Below are 25141 nucleotides of genomic sequence, written 5' to 3'. Positions count from 1 at the left end.
CAGTTTAGATATGTCAGCTCTTGCTAGCACCTTATATTTCAATTCTGCAGGAAATCAACCACTCAGTGAACAAATTCTACGTATGCTTGCTCAGTCTGCTGTTCAGAACAGAGGCTTTAATCCAAAGCAAGCAATAGAGCCTCTGATTTCTGAATGTGCTTTGGCATTTTCACAGTATTTTTATTATCACCCTAGGAATAACAGGTAGCGATTGTAATGTACTCTAAGCTGAACTACTGTACATGTTTTTCATGAACCCAAGCTGGCTAGGCTTTATCTCCTGGTTGTCCTGTACACACCACATGACTGCAGTCAAGATAATCTGCTCCATGACCTTCTCCAGTACTGAGGTCATGCCCACAGGCCTTTAGATCCCTGGATCCTTCTGACCGTTTGTGTAGATGTGTGCCACATTAGCAAGTCTGCAGTCATCTGGGACCTCTGCAGTTGACCAGAAGTGCTGATAAATGATGGAAAGTGATTCAGCAGTCACTTTTGCCAGCTCCCTCAGTACCCTCAGGTGGATCCCATATGGTCCCATGGATTTGACAGTCCAGGTGGAGTAGCAGGTTGCTAACTCCACCTGAATTGTGGGGAGTTTATTCTGCTCCCCATCCCTGTCTTCCAGCTCAGGGGGCTGAGTACCCTGAGGATAACTGGTCTGACTATTAAAGACAGAAGGAGGCACTGCGAACATCAACCTTTTCCTTGCCCTCAGTGAAAACCTTTTCCATCATGTCCAGTGAAGACAGGCGATCCTCGTTGGCCTTCCTCTTTGCTGTTTGTGTATTTGTGAAATCATTTTTTATTATTTTTAACAGTGGTGGCCAGGTTAAGTTCTTACTGGGCTTTTGCTTTCCTAATTTTCCCTCTAGTCAAATCCTTGTACTAGAGACATCCTTGCACTCTTCCCAAGTTGCCTGTCCCTTCTTCCAAAGATAGAGCCTCAGCAAATGCTCCCTGTTCACCCAGTCTGGGGCTCATTTTACAGTAAAAGGGGACAACCTGTTCCTCCTCCCTAAAGAGTCTGTCTGACTACTGGGGAACAGTAGAGGATAGGTTCACAGTTACATTGTACTCGGTTATCTGCGGTTTAGAATAAATAACAGTCTTTTTTAATGGAAAGGTTTGGGTTTAAGGGGACTTTAATAATCATCTAATTCCAACTCCTCTGCCATGGAAAGAGGCACCCTCTGTTACACCAGGTTGCTCAAAGGCCCATTCAACCTGGCCCAAACTTCCAAAATATTTCTGGGTATCCTCTTCCTAATGCATAACCTAAATTTACCCTCCTTTGTTTTCTGTTACCTCTTCTGCATGCAGCCATGGCACTGTAGCACAGAACCAACCGTCTAGGAGGAGGTGATCCTTCAGTTTTAACCATTTTTCTTTTCTCCCTCCAAAGCTTTACCCCATTTGTACTGTACAAACAGATCCTTGCAGAGCTCCAAGTCTTCTCTCCTGAACTTCAAGATTTTGACATTGCCTCCCATAATACCTTAAGGATCCTGAACTCCAGCAGTTTGTGGTAATTGCAGCTAAGGCTGCCTTTGAGCTTCACATTCTCCACATGTCTGTCCTTATTGGTGAGAATGAAGTCCAGTATAATTGTCCTCCTTGTTGGCTCCTCTGTCTCTTGAAGGAAGTTATCATCAATGTACTTCAGGGTTAATTATGCCTTGCTGAGTTGTCCCTCCAACAAATATCAGGGTGGCTGAAGTCTCCTGTGAGGACCAGAGCTTGTGAATGTAAGGCTGATCCTCTCAGCTCACAGAGGGTCTCATCTTCTCAGTCTTCGTGGCTGAATGGCCTGTGGCACCGTTCTTACTATAACATCACTTGTTCCTGATCTCCTTTTAATTCTGACTCGTAAGATCTTAGTTGACTTCTTATTCATTACCAGACAGAATGCCATGCAGTTCAGCAGGTCACAGACACAGAAGGCAACATGTCCTCCTCAGATCCCATCCGTCTTTCCTAAAGAGCCTGCATCGTTCCGTTCCAACTCTCCAGTCATGGGTGCCATCACATCTCCATGATATCAATAATTGCCTTTCACATATGCACACATTTTTAACTCTTCTATTTCCCATGCTACATGCATTTGCACAGAGATGTTTAATTTTGTCCTTGATGAAGCTGAATTATTGGCAGCAAATAAACTGAGTCTAATTTTTAGAAAGTAGATTTGCAGTTGCTGAGGAATGGCCTATTTCATTCTGATTTTGAAAAATTTCACAACACAAAAAGAAAACCCCCATGGAAAGGCAACAATTCTTTAACGGTCTCTCAAGACCTTACTCTGTGAAAACATTTTACCTAAGATAAACATATATGGTTTTTGACCAAACCAGCTATGTCTTTCTGTAGCTTAATGTTTGTCTCATCTGGCCTCTGTCAGAATCCCTGTCCACACTGGGCTCTTTGTGAACTTCACATCCTTGGGAAAAAAAAAAAAAAAAAAAAAGCTTTTCCATGAGTAAGAAAGCTAAGGAAACCTTGTTCCCTGCAAATAGGTGCTTTTTATCCTCTCATCTCCCAGCTTATTTCTGAGCACCACCAAGAATTCTTCATAGGTTTTTATTAATGATCACACAGCACAGTTAGTCTGGAGACCAAACAATACACACATAAAACAAGCCAGTTAGCGAAATAAGCTGCTAGCAAGGAGAAACAATAACAACTGAGATCTACCTTCTTCACTTTCAGTGAATAATTAAATTTTATGTCCTTCTACCAAATGTCAGTTTTTCAAGAAAATTATATATACAGAAATGTGTTTGATACTTCCACTGAAATTTGAAATTAGGCTCAGTTATAGAAGCCCAAAACTTATCAATTGGGTACACAGGCAATATACTATGGCAGCCATTTTTTCCTAGAAAATCAGGTTAAAATTTCCTCAGAGAGTGAACCAGAGTATTTGTTCAGTACAAAGATCACCCAAGTGATGCTCCCACTAACCTGGAACAAAGTATTCCAAAAGGATACACACCAAAGGAGTCAGTGGAAGTTTTAACCAGTGTCATTTTGTAATTATTTCCAAGAAGCTGTTGTAGAAGTTAGCCTTGGTTCTGGCCTTTGTACATATGTTCTTCTGTCTACAGGAGGAGGAAGAAGCTGCATTGCTGAAACTGCTAAGGTCAGTGCAAAACAGATGATAATCTCTTGCAGAATGAACGTGTAGATTATCAAACTAAATATTAAATAGTTAACCACTTCAATGTCATAAAGTGTCATAAATAGATAAGAATTTGACAAGGAGACAAGGAGAAATCACTGCAGTTTTTCAAGGATTTGAATTTTAATCTCCAGTCCTTTGTCTCCATAGTAATGTCAAGAAATTGACATTGAAATTCAGGTTTATTTTTATACCTTAGTTTTCCTCCTAAAAAGGAGTTGAGCATATTTTCCTTTCTCAGACCCACCTTGCTTCTCTCTGTGGGTAGACTGATACACATAAAAGACTCAAATTTTTAAAATGATTCTTGAATACCCAGCTGTCTCTTGTATTATGGGAATTGTACATCTAGCGAAACTTCTAAGCTTATGTTGACTCAGGTCCTACAGACAATACATCCAGTTTTCAACAAAGAAGAATTTCAGCTGTTTCAATTGATACAAATGGGCAACTCCATATATCAAAAACTGCATCAATCACTGCCATTTTCTATGTCAAAATATTCTAATGTGAGATTCTGAGAAATGAGAGTTTTCAATCTTGCCACTTGTAAGGACAAGCAGTCCCATACTAATTCCTTTAATGCATCTATAATGAACACATCTTGTTCACAAATAAAGAGGAATTAAACTTTATCTGACTTCAAATTGCAGGAAAATATGAAACTACTTTCTTCTGACTTAAGTGTTGACGTAGAGCACTGGGGCCTAGGTCCCATAGTAATGGCAAAAAGAAGACTGCTTCTGAGATCCTTCAGATTCTCCAAGGGCAACAAAATGGGAGATGGAAAACCAGAGGAATGCATTGCTTCCTGTTGATTAAAAAACAGGCCTGTAAAGCAGAAAGATGGCTTACAGACATTGTTTCTACAGTAAAATAATGAACTTGAGGATAGAACAAAACATTTCTTCCTCTAAAAAAATATATATTAGAAAAAGTATCACTTTTTCATGAAAATTTCACACTAATAAATGAAATAATCCTTTACTTGAAATCCTTATCTATGTCTCCCTTTAAGTTCATGTGCTAATATAAAAATTCTGTTAGAAGTCAGGGCAGAAAAGGAGTGTCAAATATATAGGAAGCAGAAACAAACAAAAAAAGATTTAGAATTTGTCTATTTCAACATGTTCTAGGCTTACTTTCATTAAAACTGTACGTACTGTCACAGTACTAGTATTCTATTAAAATATGTCTGAAAAAATCTAAAAAGTTTGCAGTGGAGTTTGACTCTTGAGGCTTGAATTAGTCTGTTGGTACTGAATGAGAAGAGACAAGGTAGCACAGAGAATCTTTGAACAGTTTTGAAAATGACAGTCTACTTTTTTGATTCAATAAAAAAGATTCATTAGATAATTTATTAATAGAATGGTGGTATGATTAAACAAGCTATGAAAATGAACTTCACAGTAATACTCAGAGTAGATCTGAGTGGATCAAGACTTTATGTTAGGTTCTGTGAGAGCAATGTGACTGTGATCCAACATAAGGTGAGAAGAACCAGTGTGAGTGTCTCAGGTGAATCTGTGGTGAGCTGAAGCCAAGCTGTTGCCCAAGATCCTGGAACAGAAACCAGTGGGAAAAAGTGTTGCTCTTTCTTCTTTATCTACTGATAGCAGTGATTATTAGGATACACCTTAGAATAACAGTATGTGTGCATGCATGGGAATGGGAATGCATTAAAAGCTTTCACTGGCAGATTATCTCTAGTTATAAAATAAGTCCATCTCTATTACAATTTTGGTTGTTTCTTTGACAGTAAAACTAACACCTACTTTGAAAGTGAACAGCTTTAAAGAGATCTGATCTGAATATAATGCTTATGCCAGAAGCCACACAGGAGAAATGTATTGCCCATCACGATCACAAAAAGAGTGAGCAGTCTAAGAGAAGAAGTAACATCTCTTTTAAGTTAAAGTTCAGATGATGCCTGGATATCACCGCATAGAGGTCAGACACCTAAATTTTAGCTGACATCACTGTAAATCTTTATCAATGAGACAGTAATTGATTTCATGATATGAAGGAGGCATTTATAAAGCGTAAATTAGTAATGAGTAATGACCGTTTTTTTGGTCTGAATCAATTTTCTATTTCCCTTTTCTCTGTGTGCCTTTAAATATGAAAAGACTATGCTGATTTCAGATAAACTGTGTTTGAAACAATTTAAGGCTGAACCTTTAGGTAAAAGCAAAAAACTCTCCAAAATAAATTATACACATTATTTTTTTTACTCACTTGGCTTTGGTTGATAATGATCAATGAAACATCATGATCATTACATGATATATATAAATAAAAACATAAAACTAGTGGGTTGTTTTGCCTTGTTTTTGTGAAACTAATGCATCAGTAGTTCAGTGGCGGTGGTTTCCTAGTGGTTTTCCTAGTGAGTTCTCAAGGTGTTCATCAGAGATTTTTGATGAAATATTATTCTTCCTGTGCTTCAACCTTGATAATAATTGTTCACAAATGTACGCACTGTCAAAAAGTGATGACAAGAGTAAGGTGTGACTGTGAAGCAAGGGATATTTTTCTCTGGTAAGATAAGGCTTATGAAAGTCTGATAAAGAGACAACAAATTTTTCTTTGAGTTGAGCTTCTGATTGCAACTCTATAAATTCCACGTGAAAATCTGCAAGTAATAAATTTATGTCAACTGATAACGCAGTCACAAATATAAAAAAAGAATTATTTTTTTTTAAATCTTGAAACCTTTTATCAAATTTCTCTATCAAAATGGAAAGCACAGCTGCATATTTTTCACTGTTCACAGGACTGTGTTTAGCCAATGTATCAAAATGCATGAAATTATTTGCCATAACTTGAGCTTGCCATAATTTAAGTTTCATTTCAAATGCTGTTATTGTCTGAAACATAGCACAGATAAGGTGATTTTCACCTTGAAGACATGTTTAACTCATTTAAATGAGTGGTCAAATCCATCAAAAATGCTAAATCTGTGAGCCATTCTTAATCTTCATATTCTTAGTCTTCACATTCCGGCACAAATTTTCATTTTGAGGCCTTGAAGTCAATTTGTCATGTTTTTGGTTGGTTTTTTTTTGCATTTTACCCTGACTTAGCCACCTTCCTTCAGAAAAGTAAATGATGACCCCATAATCAGCATCCATACTTTTAAGGAACTCCTAGAATTGGTGATGATTCAGTCCCTTGGACTTCATGAAATTCACAGCTTTGATGATGATTTGCATGATACTATGCATTTTTAAAGTTTGTGCATATAAATTGTCTTGATGTCTAACACAGTGATATTTCATCAAATGTGAGTTACTGGTGGTAACTGCATCATCTTCTATTAATTTTATAAGTCCCTCTTTTTTACCAACCATCACCAGGGCACCATCAGTAGCTATACCAGATATGTTGACAAAGAAAATTTCTTTAATGCTTTTTTTTTTTTTACTACTTCACACAAACCTCATAAGTTTTAGTTGTGTCTTTCAGTGGCACCAAAGAAGCCATTTCTTCAGTGACATTATATTTGTTATCAGTACCTCTAATGAAAATGGCAAGTCGAGCCATATCTGCTTCAATTTCATCTGTCACCAAAGCATAAAGTTTGAAATTAGTGTCTTTACTCTCCAAATTTCTTCGATAGATTTTCATGTTTCTTCATTTCACCTGGCTATAGTCTGGTGAGACAAACTGATTTTAGAAAAAAACCATTTTTTATCAGGACTCATCTTTTGTACTTTCCATCCATTACTTAATAAACTCACCATCAGGAAATGGTTTTGATTTTTTTCCAGTCAGATTTGCTATCACATAACTAGCTTTTATAACAGAGTCCATTTGAGTTTTCACTTAAAAACAAATAGATAGATAGATAAATAAATAAATAAATAAATAAATAAAGTTGAGGTGACTTTTTTCAGTTCTGCTATTTTGTCTTTATGAAGCATTTCTTGATACACACTGAATCTGGCAGCATGTTACTGCAGATAACATCTTTTCAAATATTTGAAAACTGACATGATTTCCTTGCAAATTAAGCATAGTGCCATATTATTTGTCAGTACCTCAGTGTCCACTCCTTGTGTCCCAGGGCTGTGGTGGGCCATGTGGAATGACACAGCTGCCACCATGATCCTGGGGCAGCAGGGGCTGAGAGTCACAGATCGAGCTATCCTGGGCTTAGGGGAATAAAAATTTTCTGAGTATTTTTTTCACTCTGCAGTCTTAAAAATCTGGAAACCAGGATCTGAAATGATTCTAGCAGCCTTCCTATTAGTTGGACCTCTATGTCCTTAATACAGCTCTAAACATGAAGTTTTATGGGCTTTTTATTCCCGTCAACATTTATTTTTTTACAAAGTACTATGTACTCTTAGATCCCTATAAACACAAGTTCAAAAAAAAAAAACAAAAAAACAACAACAACAAAAACCCCACTTGTTCCAGTTAAAACTGTTAGATTGATAGTTGGCTGTTATTAACACACTGACATTACTGCTGAATAAAATTCAAGAATTACACTTCGTCTGATTGAAGATCCAACAGCACCTGTGGAAAGACCTGTGTTTACTTAAGTGGGCTTTGGAATGAGATATAAATCTATGGATGTATCAATAATGTAAATGCTTGTATAATTTTTTTTTTTCTTTTTTGTAAGATTTTGTAAGTATTGTCTTATTGTAGCTTTGTTTTTCTCTTGCCTATATTTGTCATTGGCATTTCTTTAAATTTTTGGGGACTAGTATGATGGTCATCAGAAGAGAGTCAAGGAAGTGAAATGTTTCTCATAGAGCCCATGTTTTCCATCTTAACATATATTGTAAGCTGTCCTACTACTGAGTTTGTATACTTACCATATTTAACCTTGAAAAGACTGACTGAAACCCTTTTATTTGTGGCAGATTTCTAGAAAGCCATGCATTTTTGCTGTGAAGCTGTAATTGGCTCATTAGGAACTTTAAAGTAATCTGTGTAAGAACTATGAGGTTTTTGGAATGATTTGGTTGTGAGATGTTTTGACCATTTGTTAAATGTTTTTAACTGTTCATCTCTCTCTCTCTAGATAGTATTTTTCACATCATGCCTATCACCAGCACATCAAAGTACTTTAGAAAATTCAATGAGCATCAGATTCAGCATATTTGTGAAATCCCAGTGGTTTCAAATGAGATTTATGCCACTTCCTAATTTTTCTCCTACACTATGACAAATCCAAATGTAAGGTGCTTTGTTCTGCATTCCTTTTGTCAAAGAACATTTGCTAACTTAGAAAAATGAAAAAGAAAAATATGTTAGGGGAATAAACTGGTATCTTAAGGCTTCACTAAACATAGATGCTTGACTAGTGAAAAAAGCTTCAAAGGTATTGGCAAATTTTGTCTGTGCATTTCTAAGACATCTCAGAACAAAAGAGAACTTAAAGTCACTAAGATGAAAATTAATAAAACAGGAGAAATATTTTTGCAGGTATTATGAGTATATGCCTCTTGGTTTTCTTAAGACACAGCAGAAGGCACCTAATCTACAATTTTCACTCATCATTCTCAGTTCACAAAATTGTCATTGTTTAGAAAATCTTCATAAAAGCACATTGTAGCATTGCACAAACATGATGAGGAATTTAAGCAATAAAAATGTACTAACAGTGAGTTGAAATACAAGAACAATATTTAAAGAATTTTAATTTTTTTTTGTCTGCTGCTTTCTAAAGACAGATCATAGAGGAAAAGAGCTTTGATGGGAAATGTTCCTTGCAATATCACCAAGGAACTTGGGACACTTAATGCGATATATCCTGTCAGTACTATAACAGTTTTATTGATGTGCAGCTAGATTTCATACTACATATACACACATCTCCTGCAAACAGCACTTTACTTAATGCAATATTAGGTATGCTCTTTGATTTAATGCTCACATTAAACTACTGAGATAGCTCTGTTCTTCACATGGCATAGCAAATAAGGTATATTTATGTACATCGGACACATATTTCTTAACAGAGGAAACACTATACAAGGAGTAATGTTGGATTCATAAAGGTGCAGAGCACTTACTGTGAGGACTATTTGAAAGCAGGAGACATTTAGCAAAGACCTTGAAAGGAGAAAGGAGGGAACAGTCACATGCTCACTCACCCTGGAGTGGTGCTTTGTTCTTTATTATCTGCAGGGCAATGGGGAGGAGAGCCAGTATCATCTGTGCATACAAGGACAATGCAGTTGAACTTAATTAGGGTACAGTGTCCTTGGGGGTCCACATATGGCTATGCTGCATATAGCTTAACAATATGTTAAATGTTCAGCCAGTCTCAGGCATAGTCTGTTAATAGAAATGGGCGCATATTTGCACATTCACCTGTCTGCTTCTCACAGGTTCCCAAAGAAACTGAGATTACATCCTGCATCTTTTACTTTTTCAGAGCTGAGATTTTGCATACTTCTGTAAAATTTAAGAAGACTCAGCGAGATCAAGACAGCTCCAAGGAGGCAAATGAGGGTTGCAGCTGAATGAGAAAAAAAAAGGCTGAAGGAAGCTCAGGTCAGACAGGCGCTTGGGGAAATGCTCTTCCTGTCCCCGAACCGTGCTCAAGCAGTTTCGCTGTGATATCCGGGTGCTGCAGGGAGATTTCTCTCAGCACCCCCACGCAGCCCTGACACTGCGTCGTTTCAGTTGAAAAGCACCAGGAGCTGACCAAGGTGCTGTACAAAAATCCCTGTCAGCCTCCTCAAACATGCAGTAACAGCCTCCTCCTCCCCCGCGCCCCCTCCCCCCCCACTCAGCGCCGCACAACCTCTTTTTTTCCCTTTCACGGTACACGACACAAAACGTCTCTTCCAACCAGCCTGCAATGACCCACCTAGCCTTCCGGGGAAGAAGTCATACCACGGATGCTTCCCGGAAGCTGCCCGAGGGACTAGACAGTCCATCCGGGAGCAAAGTTCTCTAACAGCAGTGAACGGCGGCGAGTGGGAGGGAGTGAGGGGAGGGGGAGGGGGGTCTGAAGGGAAGAGAAGCGCAGTCAGGAAATCATAACAAAAGAGGCAGACAAGCCAAAGGACTCAGGAAAGTTCATCGTCAGTTATTACTGCTTCTGCTGAGGGAGCCCAGGGCTGGGGAAACTGGGTTACAGGCTTTGACTTGCGTTCTTACCTCAGTACTTTCGGCACTGTTCTCCGCCATTTTCCTCCTCAGGAGCAGGCAGCGGGAGGAGTGTTTCATTCCCATAAGAGCTAACCACGGGGTTGGGGCTTCGAGATTGGTATTTTGTTTTGTGTTTTCAAAGATTTCCAAATACAGGTTTTCACCAAAGGGAGGAAACTTCTACAGAAAACAGCAATAAATCAGTCTTCTCTGTCCGTTCTAATTCACCCAAGAGACTATTTGTCGTCTTTTGGCATCAGGAGCTCCTTGGCACTTTCAAGTATTTTCCTCTCACCTCCACCTCCAGCAAGCTTTGGGAATGGGCAGAGAGGTGGCACGCACTCTTCAGGTTAAACTAATGGGCTGTCAGTCTGTGAGTCCACCCCTTCAGAGAAATCTGTCGAGCTAAACAGGAGAGAAGCACCAGCTGAACTGAACTTGTGCATGCAGGGACCAGCTCGGCATCTTTGTGTCCTGTGGGTAATCTTCCAGAGAGAGAGGGAGGCAGAGATAAAACAGCAGAACAAGGAAAACATAGCCTCTTACTTTCCTTTTTTGGACTTCTTTCTCTCTGGGTCTTCAGAAAATTTCTTTTAAAGATGGTCACACATTTGCCACTGTCTTTCCATGAAAAAGTACGGTAACCTCCTCTCTCCTTTCCATTTCCCTTTCTCTTCGCTTTCTCCTTTCTCCTTCCCCAATCTCTCCTCCCCTTCACCCCTCCCTCTCTCTCCCTCATTCCCCTCCTCCTCCCTCTCCTCTGCCTTCTCCTCCCCTTTTCCTTTTCATCCTCTCCCTCCCCCCTCCCCCCCATCACTCATCCCATCCTTCATTTTCTCGACCCTTTCTCCTCCTGAGAAATACTTTTTGTTCGTCTCTGAAAATTGCATTTACACGTCTTTCATAGGAAAAACACTATGTCAAGCTCCCCCCAACTTGTTACCTACTCCCTCTCATATACAAGCATGTTCCCTCATTTTCTGTCCCTCTCATACAGACATGTTTTGTTTTGTTTTGTTTTTTCTTGGTTTTACCTCCCTTGTGTTGCTGTGAGCAAGGGTGAGAGGGGGTGTATTACATAATTAATCCTTTCAACTTCATATTCCACAGCTCGACTTTCAGCCCACTGTTCTCATGGTTTTGTTTTGTTTTTATATAGAGGAGGTGAGGAAATAATGTTGGTGTGTGGGTGTGTGTAGCTTGCAAGATTTCAAGGACCAGAGCAAGACTGCTGCTCTCTGAAGAGTCTGAAATCATTTCCTCTGCAGGTGTCAATGGAGACTTGAAAAGATTGCTTTCAGTGCATTATTTTAAGCACATATCCAACTCAGATGCTACATCAGAGAGAAATTTGAATTTGTTGAATTTTTGTCCCCTAGAGTCTATTTTTAAGTATTTTAATTAGAGTTTATCCTGAGCTGACCACTACAATACTGACCTATCATCAGCTAGTGCATGAGTACCCAGCCTTTTTTTGCGTTGCCCGGGCTACGCAAAAAGTGATGGTGGTGATGAGGAATTGTCTTGGGTGACATATAAAATACATAGGGTGCTCAGAAAGAAGTGCCTCCTATTTATTTCCATAGAAACTACAGCAGATACAAAAAACACAGTAAGATTATTTGCTAGAGAAAATTCGCAATTACAAAATGGTTTTTTTTTTTATACATTCACCATGATCAGTTATGCGTTTTCACCAATGATAAACTAGAGCCTACATACCGCACTTATAAAAATCTGCACCAGTGGAGGTAACTTACTGCCACTGTCACCTCTGCTGAAACACACCACCACCTCACTGTGCTAGCATCCACTGTTTGGTCTCCATGAATGTTCAGCAAGCATTGATGAATGTCAGTTGAGTACAATTCTTCCCACATGAAGGAATTCAGTTATGCAGCTTTGCTCATACACGCTTCCCAGTCAGGTGCTATTTTGTTAGACTGTCCTTCTGCTGCCATCTGTTTCACATGGAAATAGAATTTAACAAAACGTTGGTAGGAAGATTCAACCTCTACTGACATACCACCAATATTTACTTCTAATATTGTTGACCAACATCATAAAATAGGAGGCATTACTTTCAGAGCTGTCCTCAGACATGATATAATTCATGTATATGCAATAAAACCCAGAGAAGCTAAAGTATGTAACATGCTGGTATGTCAACTGACAGTGAGAATATGACATGTAGGATACAATGGTGTTGTATGAAATATTTCAGAATGTGAGAGAATGTTACAGAGACATGTGCCACACAGCTTGATAGCGAACCTCTACAATGTACTTTGCAAAACCTTTTGATCATTTAATTGTTCAGAAGCCTACTAATTCTTTCAGCTCACAATTATTCTAATAATTCAAGATCTGGGTCCAAAATGATGCTAAATTTTTTCAGTAACAGCAACTCCTCTTGTATGAAGTAGATTTTTATTTATGGGATTCAAATGGCAACGTAAGTGGAAACAGGGCATTTTCCCTATTGTCTGGGGACATTTATCAAGCGCTGAGGATCTTACAGCCTTCAAAACATGAAAACTCATAGCTGTTTCCCAGGGAAGTTATTTTAGAATTTTCCAAAATTAACCTTAGTCTTGGGCTACAGAAATTTTCTCATTAATTACATTGAATTCTTGAGGGAGAAAGAAGAAAAAATCTCTTCAAAAAAGAATTTGAAAGTTTCTGCAACCCTTTCTCATAGCTTTTCTCTGTTATGTCATGCAGATCTAGTGGTTAGTGACTGTGTGTTTGGGCTGGCCCACATAGTTTTAGTGTTTCTTCTCTATTTCCAGGTAATAGACATTAGACAAATTAAACATATTCGAGTAAAACAGTGCTCTGTATAGAAAACAAGAACTAGATTATTCAAAACAACTCCTGGACCTCTTTTCGTTGACAGCTAGATCTGTTTCTAGTACTGCTCAAACACTGTCTAGGCACTTAAAAGAAGAGTCAAATCTTCAAAAGCACTCAGCAACTATCAAAACTGGCAGGCAGAGATTTTATATAGATCCTTCTCCCTCTTCAGATACTGATCGATTTATCTACTTTTCTACCTCACGTCTTTGTTCACACACAATACCAGGCTATACAGCCTTGAACCTGGTGCTTTACAGATAGCAGGAAAATTTTCCCGTCTCAGGATTTCCACCATAAGGGTGAATATTTTGGCCCATTATTCATTTAATAATCCTTCAGATGGCTGGTTTCTTTACTCCTCCAGTCTTCCTTCCATGCTCTATGTGTGACTGAGGAAACAGCTTTGAAAATGCATCATTTGGTCTAATCTTTTTTAATCTGAAGGGAAGATAATTTGTCCTTCAGAACTGTTTTTTTAAGCAATCATGTCTTGAAGTTGCTCCTGTTAAGAATAAATTTGTCTTTTCAGAGACCGAAAGCAGAGTGTTTTACAGATATGGATGTGCACATATGAATACTTGATCAGACCATAGTACTGGCAACACTCATGACCAGCAGCCAACAGCATTTTAATTTAATATGGACTCTATAATTTTAATTTAATATGGACTCTTACACTTTCCTCCTAGATCTTACACTCTCCATCTTTTTATAAGCACAAAATGTAAATTTAATATTCACATAATCTTCCACTGTGTTACTCTCCTAGGCAAGAAAGCCACCAGATACATCACAGGCACTTGCACAAGAGCTATCTACTGGAGAATAAGAGGTACTACTGAGCACTGAATATACCCACTGCCAATGTATGGACTGGTTGGGAAAACAGTGTATTACTTTGAAACTTGAATGGCTAAGCCCATAAGGTATTGGTCAGCAGCATAAATTCTAGTCAGAGGCCAGTAACTAAGAAAATTTGCAAGGTCAGTAGTGGGTACAGTATTTTGTAACATCTTCAGTAGTGACTTAGAAAACATGACTGAGCGCACACTCAGTAAGACTGTTGGTGATGCAAAATCAGGGACTGGCAAGCAAACTTTAATCCACGGGGATATATGAATACTTGGCCAGACCATAGCACTGACCTCAGTTGAATTTCCTGTTGACAATGAAATTCACAGGAACGCTGAACCTGGGAATATTTTAAAATTATAGTTGACCATTGAGACTGAGCTTGGGGACATATTTATGAACTCAATTTTGTTAGGTCTCAAGGAAAACAGGACTGGCGCAGATTTAATGACATATTAGAAAAAGTGCATTTCTAAAAAATCCAAATATCAAAAAAACTTTCTGTATTTAAATATATTATGCATGAAGTATATGTGAAGGTCACACCATATTACAAATATAATTGTAGTGGAACTGAAGAGAAAATGGTAATGGAAACATTCATTTCTTCAGATTTCCAATAATAGCAACTATAGCTGAGTGTGGCAAAAATACTGTGTTCACCATCAGTAAGTTCATACTCATTTCCAATTTTGTCATTAGCTTGGGTGAAACCCAAGGTTCTACATTTGAAGCAGAGTTATCCCATAAGTACAGACTGAGAATCTGACTGCATTGCAATCTTGCATAGCAATCCTGATGAAAAGCATTTTGAGTTTACAGGGTGGGAGTTGTGAAGCTAGGTTAAAAATGCTTTATTATGCTTCCTCGCTACATAAGAGGTAAAATGCATAATTAGCTACGTTAAATGAAATGTGGTTAAACCAAGTGATGTTACTTTATCTCTTTGTCTGGTATGATTAAGACTCCATCTTTGATTCTACGTCCAGTTCCGAGTCTCCTGTCTCAAAAAGGAGTTGAATACATTGGAGATGGTACAATGGAGTACTACTAAGATTGTCTGGTGTGGTGGAAAACCTCTGAGAAAATCTGGGCTTGTTGGGCATGGTGAAGCAGAGGTAAAACACTCAGTAATGACTTATGTCTAGCCTTAAGGATTGTTACTAAGATGACTGTGTGAAACTCTTCTTGATAACGTCAGATGATGTGAAAAAGGCAACTGTTGAAGGTCATAGCTTTGGAAGCTGAGATTCAGTGTTGGCAAAAGAAGGGTCTCAGTGCATAAAAAAAGTCTGATCAATTGAGCTTTATACATCAAGGAAAGAGATTTTCCTTCATCTGCCAATGATATGTGAGTTGCTAAAGGGAAACATACATGAAAAAGAGAAAAAATGTTCCTGCTGATAAAATCTTTCTCCCTAAAATAATTTTTGGGGAAAGAAGATAAAATCAAGGTGCTACTGTGGTGATTTCAGTTGAAGTGGGCAAGAAGGTCTTCAGACATTGACAATCTGGCATAACTTTGAGTACAAGATAATGGCAGTAGTCCAGTTAAACTGTGTGGACTGGAAATCAAAGGATGAATAAATAAGGGACAAGAAAATATGAATAGCAAAGCAGAGAGCTGGCAGAAGAGAACAGGTAGAGAAAGGGAATGAATGTGTAATGAAGATTTTCATAGGGAGGCACAAGCTAGTCATGATAGGCTAGGAATAGCAGTAGTAGATAGGCTGAAGGCACATGCTTTCAAACCTCTTTATCTCCACTGTTTTTTCTCAGAAATGCCACTATGTCAGATATGTACAGATATTTCTCATTTCCTGTGATTTGCCCATGTTCATTCTGAAGATTCTGAAGTGAACTGTGTCTGACACTGTGCATTTTAATATCTTATTTTACTCCCTCTGACCTTTAGCCTTTGTCATTCACTTTACTGCTGATTTTTTTTTTTTTTTTTTCCCTCCAATAGATCACCTTTTTATTGTCTTTCTTCATGAGCACTAATACTTTTCAAGCTTCTCCTGGACACTGCTAGTTTTCAAGCACTGATGTTTGGGTTGAGAGAGGAAGTATCTATCAAAAGCTAAGGGGGTTGGGTATACTTCATCATGGCCACAAGTCATAAAACAATTACCAGCACACAAATAACTCAGTGTAAAACTATGGAAACTTAGACATGAAATGCATTCATAACTGCTTATAGGAAATATAACATCAGGCAAGTACCCTGACCCTTGCAGATTCATCACTAGCATTTTTATGTTTTTCTAAGACTCATCACTTTATTTAGCAACAGCTATTCTATTTTGCAGTCAAGAAAGGAAAACCTCATTTGAATTTAAACAAAATGTTACGTTATTTTGTGTTGTTTTTATTAATATCTTATTGTTTCATTATGAGTGATGAATTTATAAACATTTTTAGTAGGCCAACTAAAAGAATCTATTGGAAGACAGTTCTGACAGTTTCTATAAAGGCCACCAAAATTCATCTCTGATCCTCCACTAGGATGCCTTGAAGAGCTAAGGAAGCTGTTGAGAATTGGATTTACCCCTCACAGCAGAGATAGATAGGCATAATATCCTGGTATGTTATGGCTTGCCTAAGTCATAATACAATCTTCTTTGATTCCCAGCTAACTGTCTGAACAATTCCAAATCATATCCATTCCAAAAAGATGGCAAAGTACCTTTTGATAGGAATTTTGATAGGAATTTGATAGTAAAATCATCTTCATAGATGACTCTAAGAGATATTATACAAAATGTTTTTCAGTGTAATGAGTTACACACTTGTCCAGGGAACTCTGACAGTTTCAATGATACTGTGATTCTATGTGATTCTCTGAAAAGGTATGTCTGATTAAGCTTTTAAAAGGAATAGTATGTATGTACACACTTTGTACGAAAGTAATTTGACAAATGTAGCCAAAGAGTTAACAGGCAAAAATTATGTTGAGAGAAGTGAAAGACTATTTCTTGCATTTTCTTGTTGAGTGCTCAGAAGAGAGAAGAGGTATATATTTGTTTGAAGATGGAAACATGGGAAACAAAGAAATAATCTGTGACAGACAACATAGCTTCACTAAGGGCAAATTGTGCCTGACAAATTTGGTGGCTTTCTACAATGGAGTTACAGCATTGGTGGATAAGGGAAGAGCAACTGATGTAATCTACCTGGACTTGTGAAAAGCATTTTATGCTGTCCTGTATGACATCCTTGTCTTTAAAATGGAGAGATGTGGATTTGTTAGATGGGCCATGTGATTGTTAAGAAATTGGTTGGATGGTTACACTTAAAGAGTTGCAGTCAGCAACTCAACATCCAGGCAGAGACTAGTGGTCAGTAGTGTTCCTCAGGGATCAGTACTGGAACCGGAACTATTTTTCATCTTTCTTGGTGACATGGACAGTGGGTTTGCGTGCACTCTCATCCAATCTGTGGATGACACTGAGTGGTCAGTGTGCTGGAGGGAAGGATTGATGCCATTCAGAGGGATCTTGGCAGGCTTGACAAGCTGGGCCCATGTGAACCCCATGAAGTTCAACAAGGCCCAAGCACGAATACAGGCTGGGAAGAGAAAGTATTGAGAGCAGGCCTGAGTTGGACCTGGGGGAGCTGACTCATTAAAAACTCAGCATGAGCAAGTAATGTGCACTTTCATCCCAGCAAGCCAACCATATCTTTGGTTACATCAAAAGAAGCATGACCAGGAGGTTGATGGAGGTGATTCTCCTCTTCTGCTTAATTCTGTTGAGACCCCATATGGAGTATTCTTACTGTGCTCAGCTCTGGGACACCCCAGCAGGACGCGGACCTGTTGGAGTGAGTCTAGACAAAAAGCATGAGGATGATCAAAGGTCAGAAACATCTCTCCTATGAAGACAGACTGAGAGAGCTGGAGTTTTTCAGCCTAGCAAAAAGGAGGCACTGTGGAGGCTTTATAGTGGCCCACCAGTACCTAAAGTGGGCCTACAGGAAAGCTGGAGGTGTACTTTGTAAGTACATCTTGGTAGTTATTTTTAATTCATAGGTAACATTCTGTGCTTTAGCTTTTAAATTCTTGTGTTACATAGGCTTACAGTAATTTAACTAGATAATTGATGAAGTTGCAAAAATTGAGATGAGTTCTCTCTCTTTTTTTTTTTTGTATTTATTTTTGTTGTTGTTGTTGTTTTCTTTTATTTCTCCACTGTTCCTCTCTATCTGTCATCCACAGTAAGGTGGTAAAATGTGACTGAATGTTTGGGCCCAATGGCACAAAGTCTAGTCTAGACATCCTCCAGGCTGTCTTATTCCCCTCAGTGAATTGCAAGGGAGGTGAATCCTTGGAATCATCTGAATAGAGCACTCCCTGCTTGACAGGGTCCCAGGAGAAATGGTGTCACATATTGACTCAGAGGAACAATACAAGAAAAAATTGTAGAGCTTTTCAACAACTATTAGTCAACTATCTCAAAGCAAAATTAAGCAATGTTCTAACACCAGTAACTACAAAGAAAACAGTTACAACAAAGACAGGAGTAAAGCGCATCCTCTGGAGCACGCTGAGGGCTGCCTGGCTGGAATGTAGCCTGGCAGAAAAGGATCTGGGGGTCCTGGTGGACACCAAGCTGAACATGAGTCAGCAATGTGCTCTTGCTGCAAAGAAGGCCATTGGCGTCCTAGGCTGCTTTAGGCAATGTATTACCAGAGGGCCAAGGGAGATGATCCTTCCCCTCTTTTTTCAGCACTGGTTTTGCCCGAGCTGAAGTAGTATGTCCAGTTCTGGGTGTCTTAGTACAAGAGAGACAAAGAGGGTCCAATGAAGAGCCACAAAACTGAAGGAGGAAGGGGGGTGCTTCTCCTATGAGGGAAGACTGAGAAAGCTGGAGCCTGGAGAAGAGGAGGCTCTGGGGGCATCTTATTAGTGTCGGTGAGTACATCTGAAGGGAGGATGCAAAGAGGACAGAGTCAGTTCTTTTCAGTGGTGCCCAGGGTAAAATGGCAGGGTAAATGACAATCAACAGAAACTGAAAGGCAGAAGTTTCCACGTAAACATCAGGAAACACCTTCTCATTGTGCAGGTGACTGAGCACTGACACAGGTTACCCAGAGAAATGTTATGGAGTCCCTTTCTTAGAGATATTCAGAAGCCATCTGGATACAGTCCTAAACAGTGTGCTTGAGCTGAGGGTGTCCAACCTCCAGATGTCTCTTCCAGCCTCTGTGACGCTGATTCTGTGATTCTGAAAGATGACTGACAGTTTTTCTAAATGAAACCAGTGGAGTATCAGCATTTCTGTTGCTGTCAAACTACCTATTCATGTGTAATTTACTGTACAATAGAAAAGAGGAAAAGAGACTAGCCTTGAAGGTCAATCTTCTGTACGAGCCTCAGGAAGTATCAATTCTGTTCCCAGTGCATAGCATTTCTCTTTTATAGCATTGTGAGAATAAGACTTATTCTGACTATAAAGATAGGGGATGAAACAAAATTCATTAATTCAGCCTAAATGATTTTATTTGCTGTAAGAGAAATCTCACAGTCTGCAAGACTGCTAAATTCATCACCAACTAAGGAGTGGCAAGAGGCAGTAGGACTTGATTTCAGTAAGCCTGAAGACCACTCAACTCCATACCTCTCTGCCAGAGGCTGCATGTCCAGTATAGTGGAAGAAACATCAGCATATCAGTTCTGCTTCTTATCTTTCTTCTTTTGTAGCCAAGCAACCATAGTAATGGTGGTTGTTTGACGAGGTTCGACTAGAAATGCCATAAGGTCACACACAGTCAGTTCTGTGCTACAGTGCCATGGCTGCATGCAGTAGAGGTAACAGAAAACAAAGGAGGGTAAATTTAGATTACATATTAGGAAGAGGTTACCCAGAAATATTGTGGAAGTGTTTGGGCCAGGCTGAATGGGCCTTTGAGCAACCTGATGTAACAGAGTATCAGAGGGTGCCTCTTCCCATGGCAGAGGAGCTGGAATTAGATGGTTATTAAAGTCCCCTTAACCTACAAATGTAGATGTCCCCATTCTCTGCAGAGGAGCTGGACTAGGTGACCTTTAAAGGTCCCTCCCTCCCAACTCAAATGATTCTATGAATCTATAATTCTATTGTACATTTGGCTTTGGATACCAAAATTCCTCTTTACCTTTCCAACAGTAAGTAACAGATTTGCACAGTTTTGTGATCTTTGCATTGGTTTGAATACTTGGTGTTATTTCTGATGCAGTTTAGATATGTCAGCTCTTGCTAGCACCTTATATTTCAATTCTGCAGGAAATCAACCACTCAGTGAACAAATTCTACGTATGCTTGCTCAGTCTGCTGTTCAGAACAGAGGCTTTAATCCAAAGCAAGCAATAGAGCCTCTGATTTCTGAATGTGCTTTGGCATTTTCACAGTATTTTTATTATCACCCTAGGAATAACAGGTAGCGATTGTAACGTACTCTAAGCTGAACTTGCCTGTAAAGAACAGCAGTGATATAAACTGTACATGTTTTTCATGAACCCAAGCTGGCTAGGCTTTATCTCCTGGTTGTCCTGTACACACCACATGACTGCAGTCAAGATAATCTGCTCCATGACCTTGCAGACCAGGACAGCTAGAAATGTGGTCTGCCTGCCCTTCTGCCACACCATCATTGTATGACAGCATGCTTCTCCTGCTTACTCCCACACCTTCCTTGTCTCATCTCCAACCTTTGACTCACCCAGAGGAGACCTTTTCAAGAAAGGAAATATCCTGTTCCAGAAGATTCCTGATACCTTGATTGGTCCAGCAGAATGAACCCAGGTAGTTAGTGAGCCATCACATACCATCCATTGACCAGGACCGTATGCCGAATAATCCAGAGGAAGCAGCCCTATAGAAAGATTTAACAGGATCCTAGAGGCTGCTCTGATTGTAGATTTACAGTCCTTGCAGGTGTGGACCAAGAGACTATTTGAAAACCTGCAGGATTTGCATTAGAGACCAAGGGATGGCAGATCCAGTGCCTTAAGAATGTTGCAGATAACTTGAGCCTCCTCACTTAGGATACAAATTAGAGACAAGAGCATCTCACTCAAGTGGCAGATTGGCACCATGAATAATCTTCTGCTTCCTGCTCCTGAGTACCTACATCCAGAAAAGCACAAGGTAAAATGGCCTTGGAACATCCAAGTAGGACAGAAGTAGTGTGGTCTACTCAGGGAGATTGTTGGAGGCTGGTGGGTTGATGTACCCTCCAGCAATTGCCAGCAGAGAAAGTAATTGAGACTCTACCTTCATTGCAAAAGGGATGTTAATCTTGTCCCTGTTACAAATTAGAACCCCCCTTTGGTACCTGAGCAACCCAGCCACAGATATCAGGTGAAAGGCTGTGGTACCAAAAGCTCCATGCATGCAGAGGTGTTGATCCAACAACTCAACAGCCATGATTTTTCAAATGTGGTGGAGAGTGGCTCGTTTCATCCTTGTTTCACACCCTGTTTGACTCTGCTGTAATGAATATAGAATCATAGAATCAGAAGGTTGGAAAGGACCTACAAGATCATCCAGTCCAACTGTCCTCCCATTGCCATTGCTAACACAAGCTACCAAACCATATCTCACAGCTCCTCATCCAGATGTCTCTTGAACACTGCCAGGGACAGCGACTCCACCACCACCCAGTGCAGGCCATTCCCGTGCCTGACCACTCTCTGAAAGAAAAGGTTCTTTCTTATGTCTAATCTTCTGGTACAACTTGTGGCCATTTCTTTGGGTCCTTTTTGTTGCCTGAGAGAAGAGGCCAAGACCCTCCTCATCACAACCTCCCTTAAGGAAGTTGTAGAGTGCAATGAAGTCTCCCCTGAGCCTCCTTTTCTCCAGGCTAAACAATCCCAGCTCCCACTCCTCATAAGACTTGTGCTCCAGGCACCTCACCAGTTTTGTTGCCATTCTCTGGACATGTTCCAGGGCCTTGATGTCTTTCTTGTAGTGAGGAGCCCAAAACTGAACATAATACTTGAGGTGTGGCCTCACCAGTGCTGAGTACTGCTCCTGCTGGTCACACTATTTCTAATACAGGCCAGGATGCCATTGGCCCTCTTGGCCACCTGGGCACACTGTCAGCTCATGTTCAGGCGAGCACTGACCAACACCCCCAGGTCCTCTTCCTCTTCACAGTCATCCAGCCATTCAACCCCAAGCCTATAGCACTACATGGGGTTATTGTGGCCAAAGTGCAGGACCCAGCACTTGGCCTTGTTGAACTGTGGAGATGTTTTTTGATGGAATTTGATGCAGCTGGAGTTGAGCAACCCAGTATACCAAGAGGCTACTTGAACTGACCCAGATGGATGTTAATGAGGAAGTCTGGCAACAGCCAATCCGAACTGGATGCCAAGGGGAGTAATCAGGTCTCAGCTGTGTTTGTTTAGCACTATAAGAATGTACACCTTGCTGTAGGGGGGTGGGTTTTTTTTTTTCTTTTATTTTGCATAATAAAGCTGGAAGATGGATATCGCTATATTAGTGCCAGTCCATTATTCTGTCCACCTAGCTGTAGGCGCTTTGGGAGCTATCTCCCCATCCATTCACCCTGATTGTCATCACTGGTGGTAACATTGAACCTCATCCCATTTACCTCAGCATAGTGATCCAGCCTATCCAAATCCCTTTGAATGGCCTCCCTGTCCTCCCTACTCTCACACAGATTGACACCACCTCCCAACTTGGTGTCATCTGCAAACTTATTGAGGGTACACTCAATCCCCTCATCTAGGTCACTGATGAAGATATTAAACAAGATGGGCTCTAGTACCGACCCTTGGGGGACATCACTTGTAATGGGTTGCCAGCCAGACTTAACTCCATCAACCACTACTCGTTGTACATGGCCCTCCAGCCAGAGGGTATACCTGTCTAGGCCACGGGCAGCCAGTTTCCTCAGGAGAATACTGTGAGAGGCCATGTCAGAGGTTTTGCTGAAGTCTAGGTAGACTACATCAACATCCTTTCTCTCATCTACCAGTCTGGTCACCCAGTTGTAGAAGGAAATGAGGTTGGTCAAACACAACCTGCCTTTCATGAATCCATGCTGGTTGGGCCTGACCTGGATACCACGCTCATGCTGTGTGATCTCACCCAAGATGATGTGTTCTATAATTTTCCCTGGTACTGAGGTCAAGCTGATGGGCCTGTAGTTCCCTGGATGCCCCTTACAGCTCTTCTTGTAGATGGGAATCACATCAGCAAGCCTCCAGTCCTCTGGGACCTCTCCAGTTAACCAGGAGTGCTCATAGATAGCAGAGAGCAGCTCAGCAATCACCCCGCCAGCTCCCTCAGTACCCAAGGGTGAAGCCTGTCCAGTCCCATAGACTTGTGGCAGTCCAGGTGGAGAAGGAGCTCTTTAATTGTCTCCACCTGAATCACTGGGGGTGCATTTTGCATTCCATCCCAGAGTTTCAGATCAGGGTGTAAAGTGCCCTGAGGATAACTGGTCTGCCCATTAAAGGCAGATGTAAAGAAGGCACTGAGGACCTCAGCCTTCTCCTTATCCTCAGTAGTCACATTTCCCACTGCATCAAGTAAAGGGTGAACATTTTCCTTTGTTCTCCTCCTACAGTTGATATATTTGTAAAAGGATTTCTTATTGTCTTTTACTGTAGTGGCCAATCTAAATTCAAGTCAGGCTCTTGCCTTCCTAACTTCCTCCTTACATACCTTAGCAACCTCCTTGTAATCTCCCCAAGAAACCTGTCCTTGCTTCCAGGGGACATAGATTCTTTTTCTTCCAGATTCTCAACAATAGATGCCAGTTCATCCACACTGGTCTTGTTTCCCTACGGCTCGTCTTGCAGCATTCAGAGACAGCCTGTTCTTGTGCCTTTAAGATTTCCATCTTGAGGAGCATCCAGGCTTCCTGGACCCTTTTATATGTTCTAGTGCCCTTAAGAATCTATACCGACTGCAGCAGTAACTCAGAAAAAATCTATCTGACAATAATCTCCTGGACAGTTTTTTTCTTAGTAATTCCAGGTAGAGGTTGTTTAGGTTGATGAAGTTCATTTTTCAAACAAAATTTGCATATTTTCTCAACAATCTATGATTCCTGCCATTTGCACACATAAAACTTGATGTTTCATACTTTTAATAACTGCCTATATTCCCTAACATGTTGATGACTGATACCCTTCTGCCAATTTCTTCATAAGAGACTGAGGGATAATAATCTCCATTCAGAGTTACCCACCCATCTTTAATCAGTTTTAGCTGCCTCCAGCAATTTAGCCAATTTATCATCTTCCACTTAGTTCACAGAATCACACACAGAATGGCTTTGGTTGGAAGGGACCTCAAGGATCATGTATCTCCAGCCCCCCCACCACAGGCAGAGACACCAACTTTCACATTTAATACTAGATGTCACGGAGTTCTCTCTAGAGCTCACTCCGGGACAGTGGGAACAAACCTGGGGTAGCAGGAACAAAAGTTCCCCCCTTTTCTCTAGCGGCACTGTACGGCACGGCGCGGCGCGGCCCGGCCACGTGCGTTTCAGGAGAGGGGAAGGGAAGGGAGATTGCGATTGGGTCTAACAAAAAATGAAGGAGAAAAAAAGGTGATCTGAGAACGAACGGCAGTTTAATAACCTAATAACGCTAAACAACAACAAGAGAGTTTCAACAAAGAGAGTACCAAGTCCCCAGTCTCACCGATGGAGCTGTGGAAGGCGGGAAGCTCCGACCACGTTGTCTCCTCGCAGGGAGCCGGGCCAGCAACCCCATCCCCTTCCCCACTTCCCCTCCGGTGCCCCTCCCCACATGCCCATTTAAGGCAGTCCACAGAAAAAAACTTGTCCCCTTTACTCCCATTATTAGGCATGGTGTTCTGATGTGGAATACCAGTACCAACCAAATTGCAAAACCATAACACTAGACCAGGCTGCCCAGGGCCCCATCCAACCTGGCCTTGAACATCTCCAGGGACAGGGCATCTGCAGCCTCTCTGGGCAGCCTGTTCCAGCACCTTACCACCATCATAATAAAGAACTTCCCCCTGACATCCAACCTAAATCTGCCCTTCTTCAACTTAAAACCATTTTCCCTTGTTCTGCTGTTATCTACCCTTTCAAAGAGTTTACTCCCCTCCTGTTTATAGGCTCCCTTTAGGT

General features: G+C 40.5%; 1 protein-coding gene across 3 annotated transcripts in view; it reads right to left on the bottom strand.

Moving 5' to 3' along the window:
• PRMT8 (protein arginine methyltransferase 8) overlaps positions 1-11022 on the bottom strand; it is a 48675-nt gene extending 37653 nt beyond the window's left edge. Inside the window, exons 1-2 of one of the 3 annotated variants that reach the window (XM_032446737.1) lie at positions 10313-10427; positions 9298-9358 (exon numbers count right to left, since the gene is read on the bottom strand). Coding sequence is in view for 1 of the 3 variants with exons in the window: in XM_032446735.1 (XP_032302626.1) it covers positions 10313-10387 (75 nt within the window). In the remaining 2 variants the exon portion in view is untranslated. Of the gene's footprint in view, positions 1-9297; positions 9359-10019; positions 10143-10312 lie in introns of those variants that run through there. The other 2 variants (XM_032446735.1, XM_032446736.1) reach the window with 2 other exon arrangements.
• Positions 11023-25141: the final 14119 nt, after the last annotated feature.

This window comes from Coturnix japonica, chromosome 1 (assembly GCF_001577835.2).
Source record: "Coturnix japonica isolate 7356 chromosome 1, Coturnix japonica 2.1, whole genome shotgun sequence".
NCBI lineage: Eukaryota > Metazoa > Chordata > Aves > Galliformes > Phasianidae > Coturnix > Coturnix japonica.
The sequence above is the reverse complement of the archived record's forward strand: the minus strand, read 5'-3'. Positions and strand labels throughout refer to the sequence as shown.